Source organism: Haliotis cracherodii, unplaced genomic scaffold (genome assembly GCF_022045235.1).
Source record: "Haliotis cracherodii isolate W230 unplaced genomic scaffold, xgHalCrac1.p SCAF_18, whole genome shotgun sequence".
Lineage (NCBI taxonomy): Eukaryota > Metazoa > Mollusca > Gastropoda > Lepetellida > Haliotidae > Haliotis > Haliotis cracherodii.
In genome coordinates, this window is record NW_027266273.1 from 27,076,393 (window position 1) to 27,088,674 (window position 12,282).

A 12,282-nucleotide genomic window follows, 5' to 3' on the forward strand; every position below is an offset into this window, starting at 1 on the left:
AGAAGAAAGGGGACAGTAGAGAACAGTAATGAGGTATCGAACATTTGTTTTATCTCGGCTTCCTCTGGGACCAGCAGATAACAGAGTTGTGAAACGGTCCTTAATTTGCAGTATGTGAAAGCCAATGAGTGACAAGAGTATATCTCAATACTAACACCCTTCATTGTGCACGAAATGAGGCAGGCTCCTGTACCGGGTTCATAAAACGGTGCATTCAAACAATTGGATTAATATTAAAAACTACATCATGTGCTTTGTGTATACCACCCATACTACATCCCACCCCCAGTTATAGATCTAACATTACTGCTGATAACTTCAAACTTATCAATACCTAAGAGCCCAAGAGTTTTGCGCACGTGTTATGACCATTTTACCTGTTTATCATGATTCTGATTGGCCAGTCCGGAGTTTCAAATATCCACCTCTGATTGAAACAGTTGATTTGACGGACGTATCACCGGGGAAATCTATATTTATAGAAAAGGATCCATAACACAAAAGTGGTCCCGTTTCATTTTGTCTAACGTCTTACAGCAGTGGTTGGTTAATTAGGATCCATAACACATAAGTGGTCCCGTTTCATTTTGTCTCAGTGGCATGGACTTCGCGTCCTAGCTCCCCATTTCCAAAACACGGTATCTGTACACTGAATGAACTCACACAAAAACAAAACAAACAAAAATCTTTTGCAATGGCATTTACAGTTTATTGCCCAGACTATTACCGGAGACCTAGATGTAAAGAAAATGTAAATATTTATTTACAGATACATAAACGTTGATAATATATCCTCTTATCAGTTTCGAAATTTGAATCTTGTTCGTGTGATTGTATGTGTTACACGTTTGAAAGCATGGCTATTTATAGTTCTGATACAGCTTAGTTTCATTAGTACCATCGTCAAGGGAAAAACTCCAATTTTTCATAACACCAATTGATCATTCTGTAAAATGTTGTGATGTAGAAATGAGAGGTCTTTCTGGTGCGAGATCTCATTGTCGTCCCGAGGCTGTGTTTGCTGCTCGTGTTGTCCTCCTGTTCAGTATGTACATGGAGAAGACGACCAGGAGCAACAGAAGGGCAGCCACGCACACCACGATTAAGGCGGGGAACATCACGGACGACTCTCGAGTACACTCGCAAACCATGCTTCCTGTTGTTAATAATAATAATAATCATCATCATCATCATCATCAAGAAGGAGAAGAAGAAGTTCTAGGTGGGTTCGACTAGGCAGCGTTTCCTGGGAGAAGTCCCATTCGCTATCTGGGCAGCGTGTAGAAGAGGGGGCAAAGGCCCTGAGCTGATGATGAGCCTAACCAGCCTGACTGTGCCAGGATCACCCAAACCCTCTCTGCTGCTGCTACTATTACTACTACTACTACTACTCACCACCACTACTACTACTACAAGTACTACTGAGTTATATGAATGACAAATGGTATTCGTTTTTTTATCACATCGGGGCATCCTTTACAACAGCGGCGGGGACAATTAATATTTCGTGTCAAAATGAAAATTCAGGGCGGGCAACAAAACAAAAGGACGGCCAACCTTAGAAGAAGCTGGATTGTACCTGTTGCCTCATCTGTGGATCCGTTGAGGAAGTATACAGTAGCTGATGTCGTCTCTTCAAAGGTTCCGTTAAGTGCTTGACGTCGTCTTCTGTTCGCCGCGCCACAAGGGATCTTGAACAGTATATAAGTTGCAATGTCAAATGTTGATACCATAAACTGAACATCAACATTAAGTTTAACATTGATGAATATACTTCATCAATTATCATTTCAAAACAGCATTCATCAACGTAGAATGATAGCCTCGTCTCCCTGGGCCATGATAAGTTGGTATTCCTTTCCATTGTCTCTTCCCACCTGTTTCATCATCAAGATAAGTTGACATTCCTGTCCATTGTCTCTTCCCACCTGTTTCATCATCACGATAAGTTGACATTCCTGTCCATTATGTCTTCCCACCCGTTTCCTCATCAAGATAAGTTGACATTCCTGTCCATTGCCCCCTCCAACCTGTTACCTTGTTCAAGATAAGTTGACATTCCTGTCCATTGTCGCTTCCCACCCGTTTCCTCATCAAGATAAGTTGACATTCCTGTCCAATGTCTCTTCCCACCCGTTTGCTCATCAAGATAAGTAGGCATTCCTGTCCATTGTCGCTTCCCACATGTTTCCTCGTTCAAGATAAGTTGACATTCCCGTCCATTGTCGCTTCCTATCCGTTTCCTCGTTCAAGATAAGTTGACATTCCTGTCCATTGTCGCTTCCCACCCGTTTCCTCATCAGGATAAGTAGGCTTTCCTGTTCATTGTCTCTTCCCACCCGTTTCCTCATCAAGATAAGTAGGCATCCCTGTCCATTGTCGCTTCCCACCTGTTTCCCTCGTTCAAGATAAGTTGACATTCCTGTCCATTGTCTCTTTCCACCCGTTTCCTCATCAAGACAAGCTAACATTCCTGTTCATTGTCGCTTCCTACCCGTTTCCTCGTTCAAGATAAGTTGACATTCCTGTCCATTGTCGCTTCCCACCCGTTTCCTCATCAAGATAAGTTGACATTCCTGTCCATTGTCTCTTCCCACCCGTTTCCTCTTCATGATGAGTTGACATTCCTGTCCATTGTCTCTTCCCACCTGTTTCCTCATCAGGATAAGTTGACATTCCTGTCCATTGTCTCTTCCCACCCGTTTCCTCTTCATGATAAGTTGACATTCCTGTCCATTGTCTCTTCCCACCCGTTTCCTCATCAAGATAAGTTGACATTCCTGTCCATTGTCTTCTCCCACCCGTTTCCTCATCAAGATAAGTTGACATTCCTGTCCATTGTCTTCTCCCACCCCCTTTCCTCATCAAGATAAGTTGACATTCCTGTCCATTGTCTTCTCCCACCCGTTTCCTCATCAAGATAAGTAGGCATTCCTGTCCATTGTGTCTTCCCACCCGTTTCCTCATCAAGATAAGTTGACATTCCTGTCCATTGTCTCTTCCCACCCGTTTCCTCATCAAGATAAGTTGACATTCCTGTCCATTATCGCTTCCTAATCGTTTCTTCATCAAGATAAGTTGACATTTCTCTCCATTGTCGCTTCCCACCCATCTCATCATGAAGATAAGCTGACATTCCTGTCCATTGCCCCCTCCAACCTGTTACCTTGTTCAAGATAAGTTGACATTCCTGTCCAATGTCGCTTCCTACCCGTTTCCTCATCAAGATAAGTTGACATTCCTGTCCAATGTCGCTTCCTACCCGTTTTCTCATCAAGATAAGTTGACATCCCTGTCCATTGTGTCTTCCCACCCGTTTTCTCATCATGATAAGTTGACATTCTTGTCCATTGTCGCCTCCCACCCGTTTTCTCATCAGGTTAATTTGACATTCTTGTCCATTGTGTCTTCCCACCCGTTTTCTCATCATGATAAGTTGACATTCTTGTCCATTGTCGCTTCCCACCCGTTTTCTCATCAGGTTAATTTGACATTCTTGTCCATTGTGTCTTCCCACCCGTTTCCTTATCAAGATGAGTTGACATTCCTGTCCATTGTCTCTTTCCACCCGTTTTCTCATCATGATAAGTTGACATTCCTGTCCATTGCCTCCTCCAACTTGTAACCTGATCAAGATAAGTTGACATTCCTGTCCATTATCTCTTTCCATCCGTTTCCTCATAAAGATAAGCTGACATTCCTGTCCATTGTCTCTTTCCACCCGTTTCCTCATCAAAATAAGTTGACATTCCTGTCCATTGTCTCTTTCCACCCGTTTCCTCATCAAAATAAGTTGACATTCCTGTCCATTGTCTCTCCCCATCTGTTTCCTCATCAAGATAAGTTGATATTCCTGTCTAATTTCGCTTCCTACCCGTTTCATCATCAAGATAAGTTGACATTCCTGTCCATTATCGCTTCCCACCTGTTTCCTCATCAAGATCAGCTGACATTCCTGTCCATTGTTGCTTCCCACCCGTTTCCTCATCAAGATAAGTTGACATTACTGTCCATTGTCTCTTCCGTTTCCTCATCAAGATAAGTTGACATTCTTGTCCATTGTCTCTTCCGTTTCCTCATCAAGATAAGTTGAGATTCCTGTCCATTGTCTCTTCCCATCCGTTTCCTCATCAAGATAAGTTTACACTGAGTGTGTATAATGACATTATGGTTCTGAAAATGACGATCGTTAATGAAGTCATTCAAACTAATTGAGCTGATTTAAGGTCAGATCATTTGCACGTACGTCGTGAAGATTTTAGGGCATTTCCTCTCAATACTGAAGCACTGAAAACAATGAGATTATTGCGAGAGTGACATTAATGCGAAAACTGAGATCATTGGTATTTGCTCTCATTATTTAAACTGGGAATTTTATGTCTCAAAATTGACTGTAAACAAGAGAGCCCCATCTCTAGGCTATGCAATATTTTGAAATACAGATGGTCGAGTAGTATGCGCAGTTGGAAACTACATCCTATCCCTTTAGGTGGGGAAAGGGAATAAAACGAACTTAGTCTATAAAAGTGAGTGAGTATGGTTTTACGCCGCTTTTAGCAATATTCCATCAATATCACGGCGGGGGACACCAGAAATGGGCTTCACACATTGTACCCATGTCGGGAATCGAACCCGGGTCTTCGGCGTGACGAGCGAACGCTTTAACCACTCGCCTACCCGACCGCCCCTGGTCTATAACATGTTACATTTGCGATAAAACATTACAAGACATGATCATTTGCCATATAAATTGTATTTCTTGTTATGTTAGGCATTGTTTTACAAGCAGAAACCAAGTTTATACACTTGTACGTATAAGTTAAGCGGTTTGATGGAATTAGGTTTCATTCAATACATCTCGGATAAACCTCAAGTTATTTTTCTCGAAAATGATGAATGTGACAGTTTTCTTCTTCATCCGTTTACATCAGAACACAGATCATGCTTTGCAGCTGTAAGTCAACGGACTGTTTCGCGTCAGATATGTTGTGCTTTCTGTTTGGTGACAACATCAGGACCTTTTTAATTCGTACTTGTGTCCGAAAAATGCGTACAAAGAGTGAGTGAGTTGTGCTTAACACCACTTTTAACAATATTCCAATTATGTCACGGCGTATGAGCTGAATGTGGGAGGAAACCCAGAAGTGATGCAGGTCTCAGCCGTTTACCACTTCGGTGAAACCCACGAGCACGGGTATGGTGCTGACAAACCTAGAACCATAATCGGGGCGAATCGGGATTCGAACTCACAATCATGGTTTTCTGGTGTGCCCAGGTGACGCAACTCTGCACAGCGGATCGCGGCGCCTTAGACAACTGGGCCACCCGTACCCCCTAAACAGTTAGAAGTTGAGATTGCATGCATCATGTTGTGGTATCAACCCATCATGATAACTGTACATTATCAGCAACATCTAATATTCTCAACATAGTTTGCAACGTATTGATCCAGAGTTCTGCGCTATTGTGAATAAACCAGTTGCCATAAATGTCTCTCATGTTATGCGTTGTTTAAACATACACAGGAACAGGTGTTAACGGAGTATCTCGTGTTTCGATAAGTATACTGAACAACAACAGTTCCTGTGTCATTGAATAAGATTTAATGCAAAGTTATGTTTTTCAACAAATCTAAAACAATTTCGGTTTGCAACAGATAAAAGACTTCTGTAAGTGTTCAAATGGTTTGATTTGCCATACTGACTTCAGACAATGCGTGATTTCATAAAAAACAACATGAACATGCCAAAATGTCAAAATGCCACCCCATACCATAACGCTGCCGCCCCCGAACCGATCTTCTTCCATGACACAATGATTGACGTAACGTTCACCTCGACGTCGGTACACTCGAATCTGTCCATCGCTGTGGCTGAGACTCGTCAGTGAATAGAACTTGTCCCCAATGCATGGCCGTGCAGCGTAGACGCTGTTTGCACCACAGTAGACGTGCTTGATGGTGGTTTCCTGTCAGAATGGAACGTCTGGCGTGTCTTCTGGCGACAATCTTTGCACATCTGAGTCGACGACGTACGGTTTGTGAAGATATTCGTCAAAGGCCAGGGATGCTTCTTGCAGTCACTGTTGCTGGCTGGAATCGATTTCGTAGGTGTGTTGTTCGAATCCAGTTGTCTTGTCGATTATTGGTAACGCGTGGCCTGCCACTCCGAGGATGGTCTCTGACAGCATTTGTCTGTTGCCAAGGTTGCCATAAACACTAAATAAATTGTCTTGCATTATCACGTTGACTCGATCCTGCTTCAAGCATACCAATGGCTCGAAGACGTTCATTTTCGGACAGGCGTGGCATTTCGTAATGTTGAATAATTGCGTAATTGCGATGCTAAACAATGCATATGGAATCCTGCTAACGCACATGTTTTTATAGCCATTCTTGGGTAGTGAAATGCATGGGCTTTGCATAAATGTTAACTTTTGCATGGAATGCATGCTTTTCTGTAGCAGTTGCGTTTTTGTGACTTGATTCCATACATGTACTACAATATTAAAAAACAAACTTTACTTGTTTGAAAAATACACTTAAATAATGGTGTCACAGGAACGTTTGTTGTTGAGTATAGTATCGAAGCCTGAGCAGGACGCTCGTGGAGGATTTCAAGATGCCTCCTCGTACAAAGATGGACACAGGTCTTATCGTTTGACGTGTTAACTATATTTAGTATGTGCATTTTAATTTCCCTTCACCCAGAGGATGCTCATATCACTACCCTATTTTCACCCCGCTGAATTCATTGGTGTAAACTCGATTTTCATTCTCAGCTAACTGGGGAGTATACAACCCAAGATGCCTGTGAGGCGCTGGAAGGTTAACAGACACAGACACTGCTGGGTGAACAGAGGCACTTCTCGAACAGACTCACTTGCCCAAGGAGACGCTACATATGTTACATGTGCTTCAGTGTGGGGCAGGACCGAAGCCCTAGAAACTCTCAGGAGTCAAGGTGTTCAACGCAGTCACCCATCCGTCACCCAACCGACGTTGCTTAACATCCCCTGATTTGTGACCTTTGCACAGGACCACGTGCCACCATGTAGGATTTCATGCTTGACGTGTATGACGTGGGTTTTGACGTAGTGCTTAACGTATTGTTAGTCGTAGTGATTGACATAGCGTTTGACGTAGCAATTGACACAGTGTTTGACGTAGGGTTTGACGAGGTCTTTTTCATAATCTTTGACGTAGTGTTCGACGTTGCGTTTGACGGAGTGTTTATCATAGTGTTGAGGTAGGGTTTTGCGTATTGATTGACGTATTGTTAGACGTAGTTTTTGACGTCGTGTTTGACGTTTTGTTTATCATAGTGTTTGAGGTAGGATTTGACGTAATGTTTAACACAGTGTTTGAGATAGGGTTTCATTTATTGTTTGACGTAGGATTTAACGTGTTTGATTGAGTTTAGGGTATGGTTTGAGGTGTGGTTTGACGTAGTGTTCTGTCTCAGTTTTGACGTTGGGCTTGACGTAGGGTTAGGCGTAGGGTTTTACGTAAGGATTTTACATATGGTTTGCCACCGCTTGAATTTTAATTTACATCAGAGAGTGGCAGCTTTGGAGGGAAGCCCGAAGTGATTCATATGCAGGTCTCAGACGTTTACCACTTTGGCAAAACCCACGTCTACAAGTATTGTTCTGACACCAAAGAAACATTACCGGGGAAATCAGAGATTTGGAACCAAGGTCTGGCATGTCAAAGGGACTCAACTCTGCATAGCCAAATGAGTCGCCACAGACAACTCGGCAACCGGTGTTACCAGATACTATTCAACACCGATTATATATACTGCATACTTGGGGGTGGGGATGTGAGGTTAAATGGGGTTTAACGTCGCGTCAAATATTATTGCACTTATATAGCGATGTGCATGCACGTGTTTCTGTGTGCGTACGTGCGCGCGTGCGTGCGTGTATCAGTCCAGGCTGATGCCGATTTTATTGTGCTCGCCCACTGAGATACCATGCCGTAGGTTAAAATGAATACCCGACTCAGACACAGTATACTGACTCCGAGCCGACCAGTCCTTGTTTTAGCCCCTTAATGCCGAGCGCCAGACAGGGTAACAACAAGTACCGTCTTTTAGCGTCTTTTGGTATGACGCGGCCGGGGATCGAACCCCGCACCCTCCGCTCCCCGGGCGGACGCTCCACCACTAGACCACGAAGGCGGTCTTTTTATTGCTGTAACATCAACATACCAGATTGCACTCTTCCTTTCTGTCGGCGAGGCACAATTTGTATGTGACCTCATATATCATGGACGACGGCCCAGGGGTGAAGTATCCAGGCTTGTAGTCCATGCAGATCTTTGTGTCGCACTCTCTCCGTGGCAGCACGTCAACTAGCGCTTTCCCTGACTCGTCCGGACAGCTGAAGAGTTAAAAGTATGGACAAAAGATATTAAGCCAGTTCCACAAGGAATCGCCATGAATGTGACCTGATTCAGTCACGATCAAATACGTGTCACAAAAAGATGTTTCGAGAATGGAGTTGCTAAAACATCGATAAACGCTTACACGAATGAAAAAGAGCTACAGAAAACATGTTTAGAACATATTTACGAATTCTCAATCAATCAATCAATCATTATTTCAAATACTGAATAGGTCACAGGCCTATAGTACATATATACTTACATTAGCAGTCGGTGCAATAGGAATCACATATATCGTAACGAAATATCACATCCATAATGCAGAGGATCTGATGTTTATTGTATGGTATATACACATAGCACGATATTTTGTGACTGTTTCATTTTGAGACGACATGAGGATATAAAGTTTGTCTATCCTAGGATTCCGTAAAAATATGTATTTATGTATTCTTTTCTGATATTTGCATACAACTGGACAGACTAGCAAAAAAATGGTATTCATCTTTTATCTCATGGCAAGTACAATATTTACACAATCTGTTTTCCCTTGATATCACTAAATGTCTACCTTTTTTATTAGAAGGTCTTGAGAACTACATCTGAAACGGGATAGTGCTGTTCCGAATTTCTAAACATTCATATCAAAAAGACATTTTTCGGTAAGAATGAATGATTTAATACAGGTGTAATGATTTAACTTCTTGTGTAAACATAGTGAAGAGTACCACTTTTGAAAATACAGATCTTTTAGCCTTTGTCTTAAATTATATACGAAACGATCTGGTACTGTTACATGTTGCTCTCTCCAAATGTAATCATACCCGCAAGATTGGAGTATCTTTTTGACACCCGAGGCCCAGTTAGTTTTACCTCTGCTATCGTAAAGGATCATCATGTATTTTATCCAATATTTTATTTCTTTTACGTAACTAAATTTATACAAAGGGTATCTCCAACATTCCCCATAAACTGTAACATTTGGAGTGTTTGAAGTTACTCCTTAAAATACTTCAGCACCACAGAGTAGAATAGGACTGATCTTTATGCCGAAAATCTTGAAAAAAGCTTCATAGCTAATAATTCCAAGGGGTTTTAGGTTTTGCAAAATGCCGATTAAAATCCTTTGGGCTTGCAGTGCGACTTTGTTGCAAAGCAAGTGACCAAGTGACCAAGTTAGACGATTTGTAAAATGTACCCCTAAATAGTTGTAACTCCTTACAACTTCAAGCTTTTTACCTTTATAGAACCATTTTTCTCGTTTTGATAATTTCCCTATATTTTTGAAAACTATAACCTTTGTCTTATCGGTATTGACCTTCAATTTCCATTTGTTACAATAGTACTCAAGTTCATTTCTTAGCTTTTGAAGTCCAGGTACTGTGCTCGAGAACATAACTATAGCAAAAAGGAGAAGAAAAGGTTTAATAGTTTCAGAAAGGAGTCGGATGCCATCGTTAAATTTCACAGATATTTGTGTCTTACGTTCATTGTTTCGAACACAAGCCTTCACATTGTGATGTATGCACCATAGTAAATTACCAATTTTAGTTCCGATACCTTGAGATTTGCAAAGAGACCAAACATGTTTCTGTTAATTGTGTCAAACGCTTTAGCAAAAGCAACAAATATAGCATACAAGTTTCGTGCTAAATATCTCTGTACAAGTGTCTGCAATATAAATACATTATCCATAAGAGTATCCATGCCTGAAACAGGCTTGTGCTTCATCTATCTTATTAAAGGAATCGGTCTAAATTGCTAAGCGTTTGTGTATAATACTGGTAAAAATCTTACTGAAAACAGTCAAAAGAGTTATACCCCTATAGTTGTTGGTGACAATAGTTGATCCCTGTAGGTAGGGGAGGAGAATTTCGGACGAATATTTTAAAAATTCAGGAATCAAATTATCTTCACCAGCTGCTTTATTACTTTTTAAGTTTGCAATGCTTTCTGAAATTTCTTTCCTTGTTATAGGCGATTCAAGAATATCTGAAGTTAACTGACAAAAAAAGTTATCAAATGCATTCGATTCGTCGATATCAAAACATCTTTCCTCCTCGTTCTCTGTAGAAGTTGAAAATAGATCTTTGAAAAAGTTCAACCAATCATCATTTGGAATATTGTTTTGTGTATAACAATTAGTATTTAGCCCGTTAAGAGTGGTCCAAAATTGTTTAGAATGGCGTATACAATGTTCAGGTTTTTCCTGCTTCCATTTGAAAACACATCGCTCTCTTTTCTCTGCATACACTGTTGTATTTATTTCTTATATGATTATACTCATTTAATGAGTTATTATCCTTTTTTCTCCCAAAATTGTTTAAATATTTACATATTTCTTTTTTAAGTAGCTCACATTCACGGTCAAACCACCATTGACTAGATGTGTTAAAAGTACGCACTCTTTTCATGTCACTTGCTGCTGTGCACAAGGACTCTGACATGTATCTAACACTTTCGTCTATATTGTGTAACACTTCGCCTACAGCCTGTTCTAATAAAGAGTAGCATTCCTTGAGGAACAAGTTGAACATAAATTAGTCAGCTTTATCATTGACATAATCGAATTTGGAAGCCTTCTTATTACCATCGGGGGCACGGGTGGCCCAGTCGTCTAAGGCGCCGCGATTCGCTGTGCAGAGTTGCATCCCTTGGGCACGCCAGAAACCTATGATTGTGGATTCGAATCCCGGTTCGCCTCGATTATGTTTCTAGGTTTGTCAGAACCATACTCGTGCTCGTGGGTTTCACCGAAGTGGTAAACGTCTGAAACCTGCATCACTTCGGGCTTTCCTCCCACATTAAGCTGACACGCCGTGATATGACTGGAATAATGTTAAATGCGGCGTTAAACCCAACTCACTCACTCACTCACTCACTCTTATAACCATCAGCTTGCAGGGGTTCAGTCTGCACCCAATTATGTCTGACCAACATCTTCCATTCATGAAATGTATATTTAAGACACTGCACAAATTTATCAATTTTTTCCAAAGTTGTTCAACACATTGTCTGATGACGTTCGTACCATGTTAACATTGTCGAGTAAGAAACAATCCACTGAAGAATTATCATTATCTTAATATTCAAGGATATCATCTTCAACTAAACCCGGCTCAATACTAGTACCCGTGCGTGCATTAAAATCTCAACCTGACATAATATGATAGTTGCCGCAGAGAGAAAGAACATCTAGTAGCTCCTCCTGCAACAATAGCACACCGTTACTACAGTCAGGTGATAACGCACTGTACCAGCGTGACGATTCTTGGTGAATATACACACATGAGTACACTACATCCTGATTTGTATTGAACATGGTTTTGTCTAATTACACAAATATTCCACTTTTACGGATTTGTGTCAATTTCACAAAATTCTCAAACTTCTTTTTCTAATAAGAAGTAATATTCCACCTGAAAGGCGACCGAAGTCAGCTATTTTTTCACCCTGTTTTGTTATAACCTTAAAATCTGGAAATATGGGTAGTAACTCAATCTTTTTGGACCAAGATTATGTCAATCCAGTGATGTAGCATATACATATAAAGCTTACAAAGTCACGATCCTGTAATTTAGCCATCAGCCCTGATACATTCCAAAATATAAATTGTACATAATTGTTGACAATACTGTGGGGTGCACTTGTTTGAAGCACCCGTAAATTGTCATGGCCCTGGCCACACCCCTATCTCACAGCCTTCCGACCAGGGGTCTGGGAGCGAGAGGTTGACCTAAGATAACGTCTCCTTCGCTCCCCGCTCCCAGAGTCATCCTGTGTTGTCCGTGTGTCTCTCCTGTCACCTTGTCTAATGCTTATGTCTCTACCTAGACTCTGCTGTGTGTTGTCATTTCCTTTTTCGCGTCTAAAATCCTCTTCGATTTTGCCTC

General features: G+C 41.3%; 1 protein-coding gene across 2 annotated transcripts in view; it reads right to left on the bottom strand.

The window, feature by feature from the left end:
- Positions 1 to 675: 675 nt before the first annotated feature.
- The window catches only part of LOC139465947 (adhesion G-protein coupled receptor V1-like), a 47,875-nt gene continuing 36,268 nt past the window's right edge, over positions 676 to 12,282 (bottom strand). For both annotated transcript variants that reach the window (XM_071247957.1, XM_071247958.1), the window contains exons 21-23: positions 8,214 to 8,385; positions 1,580 to 1,691; positions 676 to 1,156 (exon numbers count right to left, since the gene is read on the bottom strand). In XM_071247957.1, coding sequence (XP_071104058.1) covers positions 996 to 1,156; positions 1,580 to 1,691; positions 8,214 to 8,385 — 445 coding nt within the window. In that variant the 3' untranslated portion in view covers positions 676 to 995. The remainder of the gene's footprint in view (positions 1,157 to 1,579; positions 1,692 to 8,213; positions 8,386 to 12,282) is intronic.